General features: G+C 36.3%; 1 protein-coding gene across 1 annotated transcript in view; it reads right to left on the bottom strand.

Moving 5' to 3' along the window:
• Positions 1 to 23,216, bottom strand: part of DEPTOR (DEP domain containing MTOR interacting protein) — a 169,186-nt gene that overhangs the window by 75,604 nt on the left and 70,366 nt on the right. The window contains exons 3-4 of the mRNA XM_003760351.4: positions 22,893 to 23,016; positions 3,987 to 4,165 (exon numbers count right to left, since the gene is read on the bottom strand). Of these exons, the coding sequence (XP_003760399.1) occupies positions 3,987 to 4,165; positions 22,893 to 23,016 (303 nt within the window). The remainder of the gene's footprint in view (positions 1 to 3,986; positions 4,166 to 22,892; positions 23,017 to 23,216) is intronic.

Below are 23,216 nucleotides of genomic sequence, written 5' to 3'. Positions count from 1 at the left end.
AAAATTGATCTAGATCCCATGTGGAACTTTCTGTTGTACTTCCAATGATGTATTATACAACCTAGTTTGGCCTGGCATTAGGATCAAAGTCCATGATGCAGACAGAAACCTCTACTGTCACAAGAATAAAGAGGAAGAAATATGAGAGAAATTTCCTCACAGAAAAGGCTTAGGTGTCTAGAAGAACACGACACTCTCTGCGGTTAGTTAGGCAAATTGATCAGCTGGCCGGGTCTAGAAATGGAAGGTAATAACTGAGACAAAGCAGCATTCAAACCAGTGATGTCCATGATAAGACCCAAGAGGGTACTGACGAAAGACAAAATTCTGTTTTCACACTTTAATTGTTAGAAGAAAGAAAAGAACAAGAAATGTAAATGAATATAATAACTCATTACATACAAAGGATGTAGGAAATTTAAACCTAGCTGAGAGCCAGCTGGTTGGTATAATCCAACTAATCCCAAATCCCCATCAGTTGGAATATTCTTTCCATCACTAATGTCTTAATTAGCCTCCATAGAAAGTATGGAATGGAAAGACAGCTTAGTTGGAGTGCTATCTAAATCCCTCCACCTTCATGAACTTCTGTTAAAGAGCAAGTCAATTCTCTGAGAACCTCCACAGCTGTGGACCATAACATCTGAAGGAGTTGCAAGACAGCCTTTACTGACACAAGTATTGGGGACTGGGAATGAGACAAACTGGAGTCAAAGGGAAGAGGAGGGAGGTCAGACAATGCAACAGCCTCTCAGTCAGAGAGGTCAAAGAACAACAACTGCCTCTTAGTTTCCTTGTATCATCCTCTCATAAGAGGGGATCTCTATTCTGGGTTGGAACTGCAGCAGCCACTCACTGTCAGGTGGCTCCCGTGTATTTCCAATAGTTGCCATGTATTCCAACAAGCCTCCACTGAATGCATGAGGCAGTAGATACATCCTAAATTTCTCTGTATTGAAAAAAAAAAATTGTGAATATTTTCCCACATTATCATTTTAGAACATCACAATTTCAGAAAAATCTGACCCAAAAAGCAATAATAGTAAAATGCATGGGGAAGGGCAAGAGAATGCAAATTGCCAACAAGATCTTATAAACAAGAAGTAACATATAAGACCTCATCAAGGACATGGATGAGCAGAAAAATAGATGGGGCAATCATGGAACTAGAGAGATGGCAACAGAGGGCAGAGCCATGACTAGGATACACTAGGGGTCAATTTAGTTGAAAATGGGATTCAGATGGCATAGGAAATACACCGAGGACAATATGGAGGAAAGAGAAAGGAGCAATGACAAATAGGATGGCCTTATGGTATCAGGTTTGCCCTCTTTTCCCCCACTGGGTTATGGTGAAGATGGGCCTTGGCAGAGAGGTACCACGGAAACAGATAGTTAACCCATGTAGCAGCATAGACTAATGGAGGAAGCACAATCTGATTCTTGGCATGGGCTTTGCCACCAACCTATAGTTTAGTTTGGTAGAAATTTCTGAATGTCTTTGAATCTTGGAAGCTAATTGGTTCAGAAGATCAAGTGGTGGATTGGGAATTTGGGAAGAGCAGGATTCAAATCCTCACTAGCTGTATGACTAGGCAAATCATTTAACCTCTCTCAGCCTTATTTGCAAAAGAGGGAGACTGATTGAAAAGCCTTAAAGGTCTCTTCCAGCTCTTAATCCATGAGTTGGTTCTTCATCTGTAAAATGAGAAGATTATAGTATTTAAGATGACTTTTCTCTTTTCCCTAAACTTGTATGTCACTTGATATTTCCTGTATAATCTACCTAGTATTAGATAATTAATGCTTTCAAAGCTCATTTCGAGCCTCACATTCTTTCATGATTACTCCTAACTCACCTCAACTTCAAAATCACCTTGTATGTGGTTTTTTGGGTCAGGTCTGTGATTTCACTGGTATAGGGAATTTCCAATAAAAAAATAAGGAGACTCCCTCTATCAGTGAAGCTCAGAAATGTATAATCCTAGAAGGTTGCCTAAGGTATTGGGAGATAAAGTCACTTTGCCAGGGTAACATAGCCAATAGGTGTTAAAGGCAAGACTGGAAACCAGATTTTCCTGAATTTTAGACTGGCTCTCCATCTATTAAGTCACATTAGTTTTCCCATATTGTATTGTATAGGTATATTAGGTAGCTGGGTGGCATAGTGAATAGGATGTTGGGCCTGGAGGCAAGAAAACTCTTCTTAAGTTCAAATCCAGCCTCAGATACTTACCAGTTGTGTAACCCTGACAAATCATTTAACCTTGTTTGCCTCAGTTTCTTCATCTGTAAATTGAACTGGAGAAGGAAATGGCAAACCGTGCTAGTATTTTTGTCAAGAAAACCCCAAATGTGGTCACAAAGACTTAGATGCAACTGAAAAAATGACTCAACAATAATAAAATGTATATGTAGGTATATGTATGTATATAAATTCAAATACAGAGATAATACACAGAGATAATACCTAATATATAAATACACAGCCATATACAAATATATGTACATATACCTACATATACATGGATGTATGTGTATAAATACAAATACATGCATATATACATATAAACTTACATATACATATATGTATGTGTATAAATACAAATACACGCATATATACATATATACTTGTGTATACATATGTATGCATAAATACAAATATACAATACATATACACAATTACAAATATACGTACATATACAAATATATGTACATATACCTGCGTGGGCATATATTTGCATATATATAAAAACACATATGCACCTATACATACATATATACTTGCCTATATGTATAAGTATAAATAGAAATACACATATACAAATCAATACACATATGTACCTGCATATACATATATGTATGTGTATGAATAGATACATAAATGCATATGCACATATACAAATAGACATACATATACAAATATATACACAAATATCTGCATATGAATATATAGTGTGTATATAAATATAAACATATACATACATTTGCACTATACAAATATACATACATATACTATATATAGTATATATGTCTAAATACAAATACATACATGCACACATACATCATACACACATTGCATATATACCTACATGAATGTATTATACAAATACACATATAAATATATACACACATACCTGTACATTTACATGTGTGTATTGTATAAATACAAATACATACATACACATATATAGGAATAAAAGTGGACATACGCCTGCATATCCATATGTATTGTATAAATGCAAATTCACATATATACAAATATATATATATACACACATATACATCCATATACAGATAAGTATGTATACACACAGTTTTCCCCTATGGAATGTAAGTTTCTAAGGGACTATTCATTTTTGTCTTTGTAGAGTGACCACCTAGCAGAATGCCTGGCACATAGTGGGTGCCTAATAAATGTTGATTTAGAACTATTTAGCTAGCTTTCTAGCTCTACCCCATGCTTTTCTCATCTCTTTTCTTTATATTTTGTACAAACTTATATTTGTACATATTGTCTTCCCTCTTAGCATGTAAGCTTTTTGATAGCAGAGACTATATTATCTGATATGGCTTAATCAATGCATGTTACATCCTCTTTTGTTAAAAGTCTGAAATGTTTCCTTAATTTCTCTTTACACACTCATGCCTTGATTAGCTTGCCTTGATAACAATGACTACCTTGCACAAAATAGCTTCTCAATAGGTATTGATTGAATGAACAATCTGTTTCCTTCTATCTCCTTTTAAAAAATAATAATATTTTAGAACTCTAAAATAAGATGGAAATCGTAAATTACAGTGGGATTCACAGCAGCAATAGGCACAGGGATTATATATAGTCAGTTTTGGAACTTCTACTGATTTAGCAATCTGCCTTTCCCGATTTGTTTTCTCTTTTCTCTCAGGCCCCCAGACACCACTCACAGGGCTTCAGGGGTACCTGCTAAGAATGAGCCTTTGTAAATTCACAAGGAATTGCTCACCATGCTGGATGATACCGTGCTCCAAAAGCCTATGGCAAAGTTGCTCAGCTTCATTCCTTGTGGTGGCCTCTCCTTCCTGAACCAGCCAATCAAGGAGCTCAGAGGCCATGAATGTCCGCTCATACTTGATACCTTCCTCCTCTCTTGGCTGCAAGAGTGTGTTTTCAGAACTCATCAGCCTGTTGGGAGAAGTGGGGGACAAGGAGAGAGGACAAGAAAATAGATGAACACATGCTCAGAATAAGCTTTCCAAGCTTCTATTAAGTGTCATGATCAGGAAGACTGTCCAGAGTCTGCCCCAGATATCAGTCCGAATAGAGGCTTGATGCAGGAATGAACACGATGGATTCTCATATGGCAAGTGATTAAAGTTGGACTGGTATCAGTCCACAGCATTGCCATTAGCAGACATTAGCCTTAGCCATATTTAGAAAGGATTATGAACCACATCCCCTTGCCCTTAAGAGAAGAAATTAGCCCATTGTTTCCCACAGGCTTTGTTGGAAGTATTTATTGGCCACCAGGGCATCATGGACTTCCTTGAATGGCTGTGCTAATTAAGAAACCCAAAAAAATCACCACTTTGCAGTCCTCTTCTTAGATATCCTGTTTCTCACACCTCTTAAAAAGCCAAGACCAGCTTAGCTTCTTTCTCCTTTCACAATCATTATTGATGGGGTTTTGCCTTCTATACTAATTTCTGACTTCTCTTTCAAAAAACCTTTTATATTTATCCTCATTTTAACTTTTCTCATTTTCTGCTACAGATTGCAAAACCAAACCAAACCAACCAAAGAAAATAAAATCCTAAATAGTCACAGAATATTAAAGTTAGAAGGGTTTTAGATATAATCACCTAATTCAATTTCATTTTGCAAATGAGGAAATTTGGGTTTCAAAAGCTGGAGTGGCTTCTGCTATGTCCCAGGACAAGTTAGTGGCTAATCTTGATGTAGACCTGAGTTTCCTGACTTCCTATGCTCTTCCTGTAATAGGACGCTATGCATAGATTTTATAAGCATTTCACAGGGTGGTTATTGTTACTTATAGGGTTACCTATGATCTGTCTACATTGTTCACACAGACATTTCTACAAGCTCTTGGAAGATCAAGACCAGCCCTTTTAAAGTGATTTACTCAAGAATAGTATATGATGGGCAGCAAGATGGAAGGCTCATGGCCTCTGAACTCCTGACCTGGAGTCAGGAAAACCTGAGTTGAAATCAGGACCTTAGACATTTAACTAGTTGTATGACTCTAGGCAAGTCACTTCATCCTGTTTGTCCCAGTTTCCTCATTTGTAAAATGGATGCCAAGAAAATTCCAAAAGGCTCATGAAGAACTGGACATACTGATAATGCCTAAACCACAAGTATATGAAGAATTTAGGAACTGATTATCTTTGGTGATAAGGAGGACCTCTTCTCACAGTCATGTGAATTCTTTCACTTTGTTGAACTAAAACTTTAATATTCTACTATTTTGGATGGTCTAGTGGAAAGAACTCAAGTGTGAAAATCAGGAAACATCATTCTAAGACACAGATGAGCAACCATAGGGAGGTCACTTAACCTGTCTGTTTCAATTTCTTTATATACAAATTTTGGGTTATTTTTTGTTTTTTGGAAGGCAAAGTTTTTCCCTCCCTTTTTTTCATCTGAATGTGATAAAGCAAAACTAAGATTAGAGGCCTATTAACAGTTTGAAAAGTTAAAAACACAAATGTAGGGTGTGATTACTAATATAATAATGTGCTGATAAATATTTTAAAACACTAGATATTATGCAAAACTTATTGAAGCCCTTATGTCCATACATTTAAAAAATATTATCATTAGTATTTCAATCATTTTTCCAAGTTAATCCCGTTTTAAACAGAGAGTTGGCTGCTACCCCTTAGTAATGGGGTTAGGTAATCTTATTTGTTATATTTGGGCATTTCTCTTCACACTCTTCTCAGTCTTATTTCATCTATACTCCCCTTCCCCAGGAATAGGAAGAATAGGAAAGGGTTCTGGATTTGTGGTCAGAAGTTTTAACCTTGTCTCTGTCACTCACTATCTTTCCTTTCTTTTGTAAAATAGAGATTAGATTAGCTAGACTTTAAGATCCCTTCCTGCATTAAATCTAGAATTGAGTAAATGGAAGCAAAAGCATTTATTAAATATCTATAACTTCACAGATCCCAGATGTGGAACCTCAGGGTAAAAGAAAGAGGTCTGGATTATAATTGACACAGAGCAAAATTCAAATCCTGCCTCTGACACCTACCAGCTGTATAGCAATAGACAAATCACTTAATCTCAGTTTTCCCATTTGTTAAACCATTAAACCTACTTCACCAACCTGTTCCAAGGATGAAATGAGATAATCCAACAATAAATGTAAGACACTTCAACAATTTTAAAATTGCGATTTATTTTTATTAGTGTCCATTGTTGCTCCAGGAAAAAAAATTATACTACACTGACCTTCTTCTACTTCTGGGCACAGGCATCCTTCCTACCTTCCTTTTGCTTCCTCAGCTCCATCTCTACTTACTGAAATCCTTTTCTTCTTCCAAAGCCAAGCTCAGTTATCACTCCCTCCAGAAAGCCTCTCCCAATTCCCTATTCCTTGAAAGTTGAATGTGATTTTCATTTTCTTCTCCCTTAGAATTTTTCATTTCATTAGTGTGTCCTGATTTCCTAATTTGTATCTATGTCTCATTCTCCTTACTTTATTATAAGCTCTGTTAGGGCAAGAATTATGCAACCTTTTCCCACTTTTGTGTCCCCAATACTTGACAAAATCTCTTACAGATGGTAGTCTCTTAAAAACATTTGTTGAAATGAATAATCATACATGACTTTATATAATCTGAGCAGTTTGGCTGCCTTTGGAATAGAAATCAATCATTAATAGTATGATCTTAATCTTCCTTATTTCATTTCCTCTTCTTAGTGAACCAGCTCACTTCCCTAGACTAGAAAATTCATTTACTGGAGTAGCCTTAGGGTTAATCTACATTAACTGTTCCATGATATTAAGTCAACTTCCTCCTTTGTTTAAAAATAAAAATTGAAGGGCAATTTCATTATGCTCTTGTGTCAAAGATTTTGTGTCCCCTATTGACTGAACAAATCACTTTTCCTTTTTACAAAATTAAATATAGAGGTATTGTAGGTGAACCAGAGAATAATTAGCCTGTTCTTAAATTCGATTTCTGTTCATACTTCACAGAACACATTCTCTCTGAGTTGGAAAGGAAGCCATCCAGTACAAACCTTACCTAAACAAGAATCCCTTCTTTAATTCATCTGACAATCACCAGGCCTTTGCTTGAAAATCCCAATAATGGTGAACCCAACACTTCCTGCTAAGGCAACCCTTCCCACTTTGAAAGTACTCTAATTGTTAGGGAGTTTTTCTTTATGTTAAGTCAAAATCTGGATTCTCTAGGATTCTCCTCACTCTTTCTCACTGTGCTCTCTAGGTTATAGGATCATAGATCTCAGATTGGAAGTGGTCTTGGTGGCCACTAAGTCCAATTCCTTAGTCTGGGCAGCTAAGTGATACAAGAAGACTGATCTTCCTGATCTCCACTATGGTCTCAGACATTTATTAACTGTGTGATCCTGGACAAGTCACTTACCCCTGTTTGCCTCAATTTCATCATTGATAAAATGAGGTGGAGAAGGAAAGGGCAAACCACTCCCAGTATTTTTGCCAAGAAAATCCCAAATGGAGTCGTGAAGAGTCAGACAAAACTGAACATTTTGTAGATGAAGAAACAAATGCCCAGAGGGGTAAAGTAAGTTCACACAGGTTGAGTCACAAAAGTAAAATTTAAACCCATGTCTTTTGACTCAAAATCTAGTGTTCTTGCCTCAAGTGTACTACTTCTTCTTCCACATAGTTTTTTCAATTCTTGAAGAAAACTATTACATGCTCCCTGGCCCTTTCCTAGGCTGAATATACCCAATTCTTTCAGGTGATGTTCATAGAGCAGATCTTCAAAATTCTAAAAGATGTGGAATGAAAACCCTAGATCAGTGCAGGTACTCTTCATGACCTCATTTGGGGTTTTCTTAATAAAGGTACTGGAATGGTTTGCTACTTCCTTCTCCAATTCATTTTACAGATGAGGAAACTGAAGCAGAGTGAAATGACTTGTCCATAGTCACACAGCTAGTAAATGTCTGAGACCAGATGTGAACTCAGGAAAATGAGTCTTTCTGACTCCAGGCCCGACACTCTACTTCCTGTACCAATAAGCTACCCCATTGTTGGAGGCTAAACTTCTCTAATTCAGTGCAAAAATTCCATGGATGCTATTGCATAATGCTGATTTGTATTGATCTTATGGCCCACTAACACTCCTCAATCTTTTTTCAGACAGACTGCTCTCAAACCATCCTTTGTTATTTTATCCATGGATTAAACAAACAAATAAAAACTGACTTCATTGACATAAAGCTTTATATTTATCCCCGTTAAATTTTTTAATAGCTTTTTTATTTATAAGTTATATGGATGGGTAATTTTACAGCACTGACAATTTCCAAACATTTTGTTCCAATTTTTCCCTCCTTCCCCCCACCCTCTCCCCTAGATGTCAGGATAATCAATATATGTTAAATATGTTAAAGTATAAATTAAATACAAAAAAAGTATACATGTCCAAACTGTTGTTTTGCTGTACAAAAAGAATTGGACTCTGAAATAGTGTACAATTAGCCTGTGAAGGGAATAAAAAATGCAGGTGGACAAAAATATAGGGATTATCCCCATTAATTTTTAAAAATTAAGTTTAGATCACTATTCTAACCCAAGGATCAAGCAAAGTCTGCTTGGTTTTGTATGTACATTTTAAAAAGACAGAAAATCCTGTATTTTAAAATATCAAAACCATTTTATTGTATAAAAACCATCAGTGGATACTGGCCAATCCTTGCCAACTTCCCTATCATGATCTCTCTGCATTCTGAATTTGTCATTCAGTGACAGCCTTTCCTCCCAATTTTGTGTCATCTCCAAGTTTAATAAGCATGTCATCTATGGTTTTATCCAAATTACTAACCAAAAAATGTCAATAATGCTAAAGGAACAATAACAGATCTTTGAGGCGTCCTACTGGAGATTGTCTTTAATTCTGACAAGCAATCATTTGGGTCTTGCTTGCAACCAATTCCAAATCCACTTAATTATATTTGTATCTGGATTACATCTCCCTCTTTTATACACGGATAGCAAGATGGACTTTATCAAATGCTTTTCTTTTTTTTTAATTAAAGCTTTTCATTTTCAAAACATATGCACAGATAATTTTTTAGCATTGACCCTTGCATAGCCTTGTGTTCCAAATTTTCCTCTCTTTCCTCCCACCCATTCCCCTAGATGACAAGCAATCCAATATGTGACAAATAAAAGCAAAAACATCCCTTGTCTTTTAATGTGGGAGAGAACATGTGTAAAACTAGGTATGACAAGATAGAGATAGGGTCAATGAAAGTTAATTTCAGAGGGGAAGGCTAGGTAGCAAGGCAGTTTTGGAAAGGTGTCTATTACAGAAGAGGATCTATGAGTGGGAATTATGTCTTGAAGGAAACTAGAGAAACCAAGAGGTAGGGATGAAAAAGAAGAGAATTCCAGCCTTGGAAAGACAACCAAGCCAAAGGTCCACAGGAGCTGAAATATTGTACACAAATAGGCCAATGAAGTTGGATTTAGAATTCAGGAAATATGGCATAAGGAGATTAGAAAAGTAGGAAGAGACCATCTTGTGAAGAGCTTTAAATGGCAGAGGACTCTATTTTTGATCCTGAAAGTAATGCTAAATCACTGGAGTTTACTATTAGGAGAGAGGTAAGGGGAGCTGTATGGATGACATGATCAAGAAAATTACTGACGGAATTTGCAGTCCAACCTTAGCATCCCAAGAGATGATTCATCTAGTTTAGATAACCAGAACTCCTCCAGGTCAACTTGATTATCTTTTACTTATCAACTCAACTATTAGTCATTTTTTCCCCTGTCCTTTCCGTACAAAGTTCATTCTCTTTGACACACAACAGTAGTTTATCTACATATCAACAAGTGATTATTTGGCTTCTGCTTAAAAGATTTCCTGGGGTGGGTTAAGAAGGGAAAGCCCATTACCTACCTAAATAGCCCATTCTAATTTGGGGAAGCTCAAATAATAAGGAATTTTTTTTTTTTGTATTGGGCTAGAGTTTAATTCCCTGAAATCTAAGCTCATTATTCTAGATTCTGCCCTCTGGGGCATATTAGTATCAATAATAGGGAAAGCTATAAGCATTATTATTTATTGTTATATTGTAATTGTTATTGTTATGTTATTGTTAGTTACTCTTATTATGATTGTTAAATAGAAAAATGTTTCTAGTTTCAAACTTCTCCCATTTATTAGGTGAAATCCAGGTTCATGCAAAACTTTCAGGTATTAACATTTATAATAAATGCCTAATAGTTATAGTTAGCATTTTCCATCATTTCTATGGAGCCCACATGCATTCATTTACTTGCTCAGTAAACATTTTTTAAAAATCACTACTTCATGCCTATAGAATATTTCACTTCAATTAAACAATCATTTATTAGGCTCTGATAATACAAAGACAACCATCAAGACAGGTCTAAGTGTCTTTTAGATCATTTCCAAACTATGCAGCCTGCACTTCAGCTACCATTTCCACCAGAAGTTTAGACTCCATTCCTTGAACAAGCCTGGGTTCTGATAGGTGAACCTGTATTGACCAGATCCAGGTCCATACTTCATGTACTGACCATGTCTGAATTATGCTGATTTAGGAAACTCTTCATCTCTTTGCAGATATATATATATATATATATATATATATATATATATATATATGAAGTCTCCCCATACTTGAATGTAAGATCCTTGAAGGCACGGGTCATGTGGCTCACTTACTTGTATTTCTCTAGTGCTTATTGCCTAGATCACACAATGTATTTATTTATGTAACTATATCTATTTAGAGAAATATATACATGCAGATATACACACAGATACATATAGACATACAGTCATTTTTCAGTTATATCCAACTGTGTGATCCTATTTGGTGTTTTCTTAGCAAAGATGCTAGAGTGATTTGACATTTCCTTCTCCAGCTCACTTTATAAGAAGGAAACTGAGGCACTTGGGATTAAAGGACTTGCCTAGGGTCACATAACTAATGTCTAAAGTCAGATCTGAACTCAAGAACGTAAATCTTCTTAAGTCTAGGACATGGACTCTATCCATTTTGCCACCTAGCTGCCCCATATATAAATATAAATAAATAAATGTATATGTGTATGTATCTATCTGTCTATCTTTCAGTTTTCGTAGGAATTTATATTCTACAGGGAGGATATAACATGTACATAGGTTTGTTGTTGGGTTTTTTTGGTAAATACAAAGTTTTTGAAGAAGGGGAGAATAATAAGACATGAAAAGGTTTACTGAGGCTCCTGATCAATGCTTTACAGGAAGCCAGGCATTCCCTTCAATTATTCCTCCCTGTCATAACACAATAACCAGAGTTTGACAATATATATAAGATCTGATACCGATTTCAATTTTCCATGAATGTAGCTGAATCAGATGTCACAAGAAACTCAATTTGAGCCAAAAGGGGAAGATGCTTCATTACAAGGAAGGAAAAGGCAAAAAGAACTATTATGACTGACAGCTTTGGAATGTCTTAGAAGTACATTTGTTATTATTCTGTTAATTTCAGTCATATCCGACTCGGTGATACCATTTGGGGTTTTCTTTTGCAAAGATACTAATTTGTCATTTCCTTCTCAGGTTCACTTTAGAAATGAGGAAACTGAGGCAAATAGGTCAAGTAACTTTTTAAGGGTCACATAGTTTGTAAGAGAACTCAGGTTTTCCTGATTCCAGGCCCAGAGCTTTATGCCTTGTGTTCTTACATTTGGAGGGTGCTTAGTTTGTATGTAGGATCATACTAAAGCTGGAAACAACCTCACAGACTTCCTTTTTCTAGATGAAGGAGGTTAAGGCTCAATGGTCAAATTGTTAAGGAGATCTAGAGACTGGATGTGACTCTAGATATCTGACTCCAGAAGTAATGATTTTTTCTTTCTGTCATATTAGTCAGTGTGTGTACATCATAAAGAAACATCAAAGCATACATGTCTCTGTGTGTAAATATATAATTTTTGATAGAGAATAATATGTAAGGATATCCATAGGTCTCTTTAAGTAAAAATTGAAACAGAAAGAACACTATAGGGAAAGAGAAGGAAAGGAAACCATTATTCTTCCCGGGAAGGATGAAACCCTCCTCTGAGAAGGTTTTGGCCTTTCTGTGCTCTGGAGGGAATAATAATTCTTAGACGTGGCCAATGTGTTAGTTTGTTTTGCTAAAAGATGTACATTTGTTACAAGGAAGGATTTGTACTCAGAGAGGTGGAGGTGGCAAGTTAGTGGGTAGTGATAGATATGAAAAAATAGCATAATTAAAACAATGTTTAAAATTCCGAAGGAAATTAAACATATAGAAGAGAACACAAATAGACCAGCTTTGTTATGACTTTTAGGAAATATAGTTTTTTAATAATTACATATATAAACTTCCTGAGTTTTTGTATGTTGAAATTTTAGTGTTTGTAGGTAATTATGTTCACAATAAATAGGAAGAAAAAAAGAAAGAAGGAAATAAGGAGGGAGGAAAGAAGAAAAGGAGGAAGAAAGGGAATTTAAAAAGTAAAAGCCTTAGTTCTGTCACTTTCTATCTCTATGACTCAGGAAGCATGGTATAGTGGAAAGAGTCCTTGTTAAGATATGAGAAGAGATAGATCCAAATGCCACTTTTGACACTTCACACCTGTATGACTTGAGGCAATCTATGTAGCCTCACTGATTCTTGGTTTCATATAAAATGATGAACACTACTACTTTCACAGCAATAAACAGCTTTAATTACTATCCATGTTCACAACTAAAAATCTGTAGGTATCTCAAAAGTTATATTCAACTGTGCTTTCATTGGATTTTTTAAGGAAAAAAAGTCAAAATATTTAATACAGTCTCAAGGAAATGAAATTTTCATCCAAGGGCAAGGGTGACATCATGACTCTATCTGGTGCTAGTTGGAGTACTGGATTCAGTTTTAGGTAAGTCATAGATACTGACCAGCTAAACTGAATACTAATAAGCATTACCAAAATAATGATGAAACTTAAAATTATACTGTAAGTAAATCACTCAAAGACTCAAAGACATTTGACCAAGAAAAATCAAAGACCTAGACAAGGATTCAAGATCTTTTTGGGTTTTCTCCAAAAAGCCACAAGTTCATCATATGGAAGCTAGGCTTTAGTTGCCTTGGGGGTTGGGGGTGGGGAATGATTAAAAGAATATTGAAAAGAAAAAAACTTAAGTAGGAAGTAAATTTAAAAGTTAACACATATGTATATACACATTTACACATTTGTAAATATCTATATTGTTAGATATACATAAATGATCAACATATATACACATATATATATGCATATGTATTTTTATATATTTAAAGTTAAAGACCCTAAGGTAGAATAGCAAAGGTAACAAGCTAATAATATGTCCAAGTGGTGGAGTTTTGGGGAGTGCAGAGTTAAGGGTTGAATAAAATATAAAGTAACAAGTTATAATCTGCACTGGAATATTTCTTTCTCTTAATGTCTGTACCAACATTAACCATATCAACTAACCTGATTTTTTAAAAAATCTATGATTTCCTTAGTGCTGATATTCACACCACTTAAAAAGATCATCGCTTTACAACCTCTCTGACAATGAATAGAAAATCAATAGTTTTCATGGCCAAAAAAATTCATAATCCAGGAGCCAATCAATTTACGGTATTCTGCAAACTTGATTCTTGGCAGACAATAAATCTATCACTCATTGTTGGTTCTATTTTCAACCTTAAAATCATTATTTACCGTATTTCTGAGCTTAAAGACCTTTTTAAGGGATGATAAGTAAGGGGAAACTCATTTACACAAAGCTTGCTTTTTAAGTTCAACTGATAATTAATCAGGTTGATGATAAAGTACTTTGCTGACACAATTATCTCCAATTTACTTTCACTATTCCTTACGGCTTGATACCCAGCAGGAGAGCTTTAAAAACAAAAGGCTTAATTATCTCTCCAAACTCAGGGAAGGATTAAAAAAACAACAAATACAACAAGCTTGTAGCAATTAGTTTTAGACTGGTGTTTTAGGTTCTCAGACTAATGGCAATATACTTCATAGAGTCCTAGCAAGCAATGGCGCAAACTGGGAAAGATTTTCTACAACTCTGAAGAAATTCCTTATCTTATAGCTTTCTTCACTACTTAGATGTGTGAATTCTCTGAATATCAGCTATATCCATTTGGAAATCCAAAAATAAAAGTTTCAAAAGCAATTTTTTTTTTCAAAAGTAAACTTAACCATAAATTTTCATATCTACAATACTGCGTTCTGCCATTTGTGTATATAATCAAAGCCCCTTATAGGAAATGGTAACTAGTTCCTACAAGTCCAAAGTAAAATTAAGACCATCTCTCATGAGGACATGGGGAATTGATGAAAGCAAATACAAGCAAAGGACAAAGAAGGAATTTCCTTTGATTTAAATTAGTAATTCAAGAAGTTGTCTGGTATAGTGGATACAATTTTAGACTTGGAGGCAGAGTGATATGGATTTAAATGCCACCATCAACACTAGTAACAAGGCAGCAGGTCACTGACCTTCATTCACACTTCAGTTTCCTCATTTGTGAATGGAGAAGGGGTGAGGGGAAAGGCTGTATGTAGTATCTGCCTCTCAACATTGCTGTAATACCTATTTTTAAAAGGATGTGCAGTCTGCTGGACTGATATATGATATATGTAGGAGAGGTTCAGGATATAATACATATAATGAAATTGCCCTACTCTTCAATGCAGAGCCATGTTCAGGCTTGTTTTCAGTCTATCTACCATGTGAAGAAGCCTTTCAATTGGTTGCTGATCCAAAACTGAGAATGAATTCAAAATACACTAATTAGCAAAGCCATTCTTTCTTTCCTACCCGGTTGTTTGAATGAGGAGACAAGGACTGCTATAAAAAATGTCCTATTGGGAAACTAGGTCCCATTAGGGCTACTGCTGCTAAGTGGTCCCTGCGTGCAAGTTCTTCTCTCACTTCCATCTCTGCTGTGTCTATTTTTTCCTGCCTTAGGTGAAGAGATATTGGAGGTAGAATAGACTAAACTCAGGTGTGAACTTAATGCACAGGGCTATATCCTTGTGAACTTCAAAAAATCAGGAGAGTAAGTCGCCAGAGATTGGAGAATCAGAGTCCAGGACTGAACTTGTAATCCCCCAGCAAAGCCTCAAGACTCAGACCAGCTGAACTGATCCCACAGGCAGATCCTATCAATTATATCACATTCAGAAGCAACTTGGTGAAGTTGGTGGAACAGATGCTTTATAGAAACTGCTTTAAGTTTGAGCCCACTCTCCCCAGGAATTGAGGTGGTGGTGGTGGATAACGTTTATACTTCTGTTCCTGCTATAACTTTTCAATACCTATCCCTTTGTTTTTAAAAGCTAACTGATCTTAATTTGTTAACTGAGACTAGAATGCTGATCACTGGCAATTGATTAGAGAAAAATGAATATAGAGTTCATAGCCCTGGAGAATCACTCTTGACCCTTTAAGAATACACCATGTTTCTATTGTGCTTATACCCCAAAAAGATACTAAAGAAGGGAAAGGGACCTGTGTGTGTCAAAATGTTTGTGGCAGCCCTGTTTGTAGTGGCTTGAAGCTGGAAAATGAATGGATGCCCATCAACTGGAGAATGGTTGGATAAATTGTAGTATATGAATGTTATGGAATATTATTGTTCTGTAAGAAATGACCAACAGGATGAATACAGAGAGGTTTGGAGAGACTTACATGAACTGATGCTGAGTGAAATGAGCAGAACCAGGCGATCATTATATACTTCAACAACGATACTGTATGAGGATGTATTCTGATGGAAGTAGATTTCTTCGACAAAGATCTAACTCAGTTTCAATTGATCAAGGATGAACAGAAGCAGCTACACCCAAAGAAAGAACACTGGAAAATGAATGTAAACTGTTTGTATTTTTGTCTTTCTTCCCAGGTTATTTTTACCTTCTGAATCCAATTCTCCCTGTGCAACAAGAGAACTGTTTGGTTCTGCACACATATATTGTATCTAGGATATACTGTGACATATTTAACTTGTATAGGACTGCTTGCCATCTGGGGGAGGGGGTGAAGGAAGGGAGGGGAAAAGTCAGAACAGAAGTGAGTGCAAGGGATAATGTTGTAAAAAATTACCCAGGCATGGGCTCTGTCAATAAAAAGTTATTTAAAAAAAAAAAAAGGAATACACTGTATCATCCTGTGGTGAAAATGTAGCCTTGACAGAGAACCTACTTTGTCTTTGAGGGTAAAAATGGGATCAGGGTCTTCTGAGAATATATGAGTTATAATCAAATAAGAGAATTGCATATAAGCCAGGTAGTACAGTGGATCAAGCAACCCTGAAGTCAGGAGGAGCTGAGTTCGAATTTGACCTCAGTCAAACTTCCTGGCTGGGTGACCCTGGGCAAGTCACTTAAACCCAATTGCCTCAGGGAAAAAACAAGAACCTATCATGTAAAATGTCTGCAAATTTTAAAATGTTATCATTATTCAAGTATATTTGATAACAATATAAATCTTTTTGAGAAGCAACATGGTATAGTGTATTGAAGGCCAGCTTTGGAGTCAGAAAGACCTGGGTATTCAGGTCCTACATCTAACAAACTTTTGACCATTTAGAATATAAGTCGGTTAACAGTAGGTACTAGGTTTGTTTTTGTTTTTGTTCTTTCTATGTATCTCCAGAGCTTGGCATAGAGCCTGGCACTGAAAGTTTATTAATGGATTAATGAATTTCAGATAAATTGTTAATGTTTATCATTGATGGGATTTTTCACATTGAAGACTTCTCATCCATGAATCAAATCAGAGGTCCAGACAAATTAAATAGATCTCTGCAAATGTTTCTGCTGACCCCAAAACAAAATTTATTCAGCATCTAAATTCTTGTTTGAACACAGCATACTCATGTTTTTATTTATCCTTCAAAGCTTCAAAGACACTTTTGAAGAACCAAAATTAACAAGTGCTTGCTTCTTGATAATTTGGTATTTCCTCCCATTTAGTAAACAATGAATCTGTACTCCCTCCACATCTCATTTTGTACAAGGCTTTAATTAACCAAGTATGTTTTCATCTTGCAACTAGAGCAGCAAAGCTAGACTTACCTCAGCACCATCTTGGGTAAATGGATTTACTCACAATCCAGTTAATAACAGGGAGTCCCTATACTAATAGCACTCCCTTATGTTCTGTTTAATCTAGCCTGAGCATTAAATGAGGAACAACCATCTCCAAGCCTTCTCTAAACTTCTGCTTTTTTCCTGTGCTTCAAATAATTCTCTCAAGTGTCTTTTTCAATTCTATGACTTCTTATTGTTCCAGACATCTGTGATTGTCTCACATTTTCCCTCTTTCAACAACTCCAGAAACTCCTTCAAGTTCTGCATCAAACTAATGTTGCACAACTTTAAAAAAGCAAAAACAAAAAACAAAAAAAAACACCTTTTGGGGTCATCTTGTCCTTCTCGCAGAAGAACCAAATTAACGTTATAAAGGAATGAGTGCTCAGATTCAGACTATGCTTCAAATGATATCCAATTTCAAAAGAAGCACTGGAAGATACTTAATGTCTTTTCTCTGCCAAGTGTGGCAAAGTGAACAGTGTATCACCTCTGGTTAAGGACAAGTTTTAGAAATCAGAGTCTGTAAAGTGTTACACATACTTAGGGATACCAAAAACAATTTTCTCCAGATTAGCTCAGGAGGCTTAAAGAAGTTTATCGTGAAGACCCAATTTTATAACAACAACCACATGTATATAATAGCATTTTAAAGTTTGCAAAGAACTTTATAAAGATCTCATTTTATCCTTGCAACAATAAGGCAAATTGAGAGGAAGTGATTTGCTCAGGATTATGCTATTATAAAGTATCTGAGGCAGGGCTTGAACTGAAGTCTGCCTGACTCCAGGTCCAACAATATCCCCTGAGCCAAAGCTATAGAGAGGTAAAGAAAAGAGATTGAGGGGACAGGAAAAAAAAACACACATACACATCCATCAGATTAGTAGTCAAAAAATGGACACTAACTTGAATTGAGCTGTTTTAGGTCATTGGTGAAACCAGAAGCTAGACAGCCAGGGATTGAGAAGTAAATGGGAGGTGAGAATTGGCAATGAATAGAAACAAGATTTCCTAGGAATTTGGAAGCAATGGGAAGATAGAAGGTAATTGTTTAAGGGAAAGGCAGAACAAAGTGAAAGTCTTTAAAGATGACACAGACCTGAGCTTGTTTTTAGGCAATGATTGATACTTAGTGGAAGGGGAGAAACTAAAAATAAGAGGAAAGAATCAAATGGACAAAGTACTGGAGGACATGGGATTGATCACATGTAGTCATGTAGGACTGGCCTCTATCCTTCCTCAGCAACAGGAATAAAAAGAAATGATCAGTGAAAAAGTAAAGCTTTCTGCCTTCTTTGAGTTTGGGCTGGGAGAGCTTGCTCTTTCTAGTCCCTCACCCAAATGGATAAGAGAACCAGCAAGAGGACCCAACTTTTGAGCTAGGAAACCAAACTCTTGAGCAAAGCTTCTTAAACTGTAGTTCATGACCCCATATATAGTCACATAACAATGTGGGGATTGCAAAATTATGGTTTATTATCAGTAAATGTTTGATTTGCACACCAACTTTACATTCCTATATGCCCAGGATTGCATAAAAATTTCTTGGGTGAAAAGGGGTCACAAGTAGAAAAAGTTTAAGAAGCCCTGTTCTAGAGTACAGAGAGGTAACAACAACCTCCAAACTTTTCTAAACCACCATATTTGCCCTACTTGCTACTAAATGGAAGGTAGACAGGGGATATACTAATTAATATCTTATCACACTTCTTAGTTGCCTCTATATTTGTAACCACAGCCTTAGCACAATGTCTAACTATAGTCAGTGATTAATAAATGTCTAAGGACTTTAAAATTAAAAATGTTCTTTTCTTCCAATAGGTATGCTCAAGACTAAGAAAAGTGACCTCAGAATCAGAACACCTAGATCATAGTCTTGGCCTGGAAGCTTACTAGTTCTGTGACCCAATCTATTAAATTTCATGTAATTTTAGTTTTTCTTCGAAAATCAAAAGTTACTTAGAATCAAATCTGATGAATAGAAAATAATCTGGAAGTATTGGGGTCTGGAAGCTCTAGAACAACCAGTGGTCTATCAAGCTGTAGCTATATGTCTTAACTGATTATCTAGGAATATCAGCAGTGTTTCTGCCACATAGGGAAATTAGAAGCCTTAAAAGCAAATGAGAACTATTTTCATTATTAAAAACTCGGTAAGGAAGATAGCCAAAGAATTATTATTCCTGTTTTAGAGATGCAGAAAGAGACTCGGAGAAATCATACTTCCTTTCAATAAAGCTCATTGCAGTCTCTGCAAAGTTTTCTTTATGTTTTTGGCCAAGAGCTACTCTGCTGTTTCTTACAGTTGCCAAGATCGTAACAAAAATTAGATCCTGTATGATTGACCTGTCTGTCCTTCAATTTCCTCATCTATAAAATGAAAGGATTGGTGAGATATCTCTAAAGCATTTTTTAGCTTAAAATCTTCTGTCTGTGATGCATAAATGAAAGCTAACCCACAGAGTTATCTGAAATGAAATGCTTTTGAATCCAAATTGATAAGGATGGCCTGTGGAATGAAAAATTAAAATTAGCCTTTTTATGAATTTGGATAAAGGAATTCTCATACATTCCTCAAAATATGAATCTCAGAGATCAGAAAAACACAGATCTAGAGTTGAAGTCCAGAGCTGGAAAGTACTTTAGAGGCCACTTAGTCCCAACCCTCCTTTTTATTGTTGAGGATACTAAATGTCTAAATACTAGATGTCTAAATCTCCAAACTTAGCGATTCAAGAAGCTAGCCCTCTCTATAACTGCTAGGTAGGATATCTATAACAGGAATAGGAGTAAGAGGAATAAACTGGCTCATCATGCTCTTTATCCTATAAATCATATTCCATAGAGTTCCTCATTTTTAAAAACTGGGATTCTTATTTCTTTTTTATGTAGAAATTACCCAGAAATTAGGGTGATCAGCTCCACACATAGACTAAAGAGGAAGGAAAAAGACACAAAATTATGGCTCTGTTCTGAGTCACTTTCTCCCCCACAAACAAGCTCCAAGAGACAATATAAAGAAAAGGCAATGTAAACAACATGAACAAAAACTCAGCAAGTTTCGGAAAAACCTCAGCCAGAAACTAGTTTCACAAAGAACTATTAATAACACAAAGCAAATGACAACAAAAAAGGACCAAAACAAAAACAGAGAACAAGGCAAATACATTAGAGAAAATATAGTTCTGTGTAATGTGGAGTTAAACCAGGTGTCAGAAGGACTGGGTGCAAGTTTTGATTCTGATAGATACTTGTTCTGGGTCATGTGGTATCTCTCCATCTCATTTTCATCATCAATGAAGTTGAGGTAATCATCTTGTCCTGCCTATCTCACATCTTAGTAGGTTGTACTGTGGGGTAATGATTACAGTGACCAGAGCAGTTTGAGGAATTAAGGAGAACCAGAAGAACCAGGAGAGAGACAGAGAGACATAAAGAGAGAGAGAAAGAAACAGAGATAGAGACAGACAGAAAGACAGAGACACAGAGAGGGACAGAGACAGAGAGAGAGAGAGAGAATAAGAGAGAGACAGAGACAGAGAGAAGGAAGGGAGAGAACGAGCAAGGAAGAGAGAGAGTAAGGGAAGAAGAGAGATGGGAGGGAGATACAAAGAGGGAGAGGAAGAGGAAGATACAAAGAGGGAGAGGGGAAAGGAGTGACACAGACAGAGAGGGAAAGAGGAATGGAGAGAGAGAAAGAGAGGGGACTTGGAGAGGGAGAGGTAAGAGACAGAGAGAGAGGAAGGGTAGGAGAGACAGAGAGAAAAAAAGAATCAGAACCCAAGATGAGTGAAGCCAACTGAGTGGGGTTGATATCTCATTTATATCCATTTTGTGAGAAAGGTGTAGAGATTCTCAATGAAATAAGGTATCAATCTTCACTTAGCTAACTTCACCCAGCTAGGGTCTCTCTCTGCCTCTGTCTCTCTCTCTTTCTCTCATTGACTCTATGGAACATCATGCCCTGCTAACAGGTTCCTCCTCCACCTCCTTCTCCCATTAAACCCTCTAAAACCACTCCCCCTTTTAGATCTCTTTTGGAAATTATCTTCTTCGTTAGATTGCAAGGTCTTTGACGGCAGGGACTTTTCCCAATTTCTATCCCTAGCACAAAGTCCCTAGCACTTAGCTGACACACAGTAGGCATTTGATAAATCTTTGTTGACTTGAATCTAATTGTAGCATGCTGCTTTTTGATCTCTTTCAAGCTTTTTGACACACTTTTGACCACTCTCTTATCCTAGGTGCTTTGATACTGTTCACCATTCCCTCCTCCTGGATGCTCTCCTCTCCTGGGGTTTTCCTGACACTAGGCTATTTTGCTTCTTCACTTTGTTATCTTATCATACCTTTGCAGGACCAATACCATGCTCACCTCCTTCCTTCCAAGTCTCCTTTTCTTGATCAATAGCCAGATCCCACTTACTTTATGTATCTGAATTGTATAGCTCTGTTCTAGGCTCTCTCCTTTATTTCCTCATCAGCTCCCATGACTCAATTATTTCTAAACAGGTATTGCTATATCTATCTAATCTACCTGGCTCTCTATCCTGAACTCTAATCCTGTCTCACCAATTGCCTCATGGATAATTCTCCCTGGATGCACAGCCACAGACGAGGGGCAAAATTGAGATGCAATTCCAAAGGACAATGCAAGAAATCAGCTAATAAGTCATGGAACTGAGGATTATAGGCGGGAGGTACTAGCCTGGGTAGAAACAAGATCAAAACCAGAAAAAATAATTATGGCTGAGCTGGAACTAACAAGTTTTAGGTTGTTTGCTGGCTAAATAGTTTAGTACCATGTAAATAAAATGGAGTTGAGCTAGGTAAAGGGTATATTTTGATTGGTGGCAATACTCGTTCCTAGACATGTGCATATTTCTATATCCAGCTCAATATATCTCCCCCTGCTTTCCACATTGAACAATTCAAGTACTTTCTGCACTTACTAATTTGTAAAGTCCATAGAATCCATGTGGTGGCATTCACACATTTAGATTCAATTTTTTTTTCATTAAGAAGAGATATTTTTCATTTTTGACAAGCCTTTAGATCATTGATTGAACATTAACAAAAAGACATCACTGAAGGAGTAGAATATGGAAGGGAGGAGCTCTGCTATCTTAATTTGTTGTTCAGTTGTTCATGATCCTTGATAAAGGTCTATATTGCTTATATTAAAAATACAGTTAAGTATCAATTCCATAGAAAACATGAGGAATGCTTTGAACACTTCTCACTGAACATTGATCACCCTTGGATGTCATTGTTATTGACCCAATTTGGGGTTTTCTTGGCAAAGATTGCAAAATGGTTTGCCATTTCCTTCTTGGGTTCCTTTTACTGGATGAGGAAACTGAAGTTAACTATCTGAGATCTCATTTGAATTCATGAAAGTGAATCTTTCTTAGTTCAGGCCCAGCACTCTATTGATTGCACCACTTAGCTACCTCCAAAATCACCCCATCAGTTTTTTTAAAAAAGGCTTTCTGGCCAACTGTATCATCAAGAATGGAGTAGAAGATTTCTGATACAACCTACTTTTCATACAATCTCTGTCCTCTCATGAATACTTTGACTTCATTATCCAAAGGGAAAGTTCCATCATCTTTCCTGAAGCGGTAGAAGAGTTTGACATCCTTGAATTCCTTATGCTCATCACACACTGAAAGACAATATACATGCAAAGTAAATTCAATGGAGAAGGCTAGTATACTTCTGTTAAGAAATAATAATTATTTTATGTATGGAATGAACAAATTCCACTCCCCATAATTATGAGTGAATTGTACATATATTAAAATCTTAAGGTTATCCTTAGATGAGAATCTATATATGCTGGCTGCTATTTAGTAGCTATGTGAC

The sequence above is a fragment of the Sarcophilus harrisii genome, chromosome 1, assembly GCF_902635505.1.
Source record: "Sarcophilus harrisii chromosome 1, mSarHar1.11, whole genome shotgun sequence".
In the NCBI taxonomy this organism is placed as follows: Eukaryota; Metazoa; Chordata; class Mammalia; order Dasyuromorphia; family Dasyuridae; genus Sarcophilus; species Sarcophilus harrisii.
Note: the sequence above shows the minus strand (reverse complement) of the source record. Positions and strands in the feature narration are given on the sequence as shown.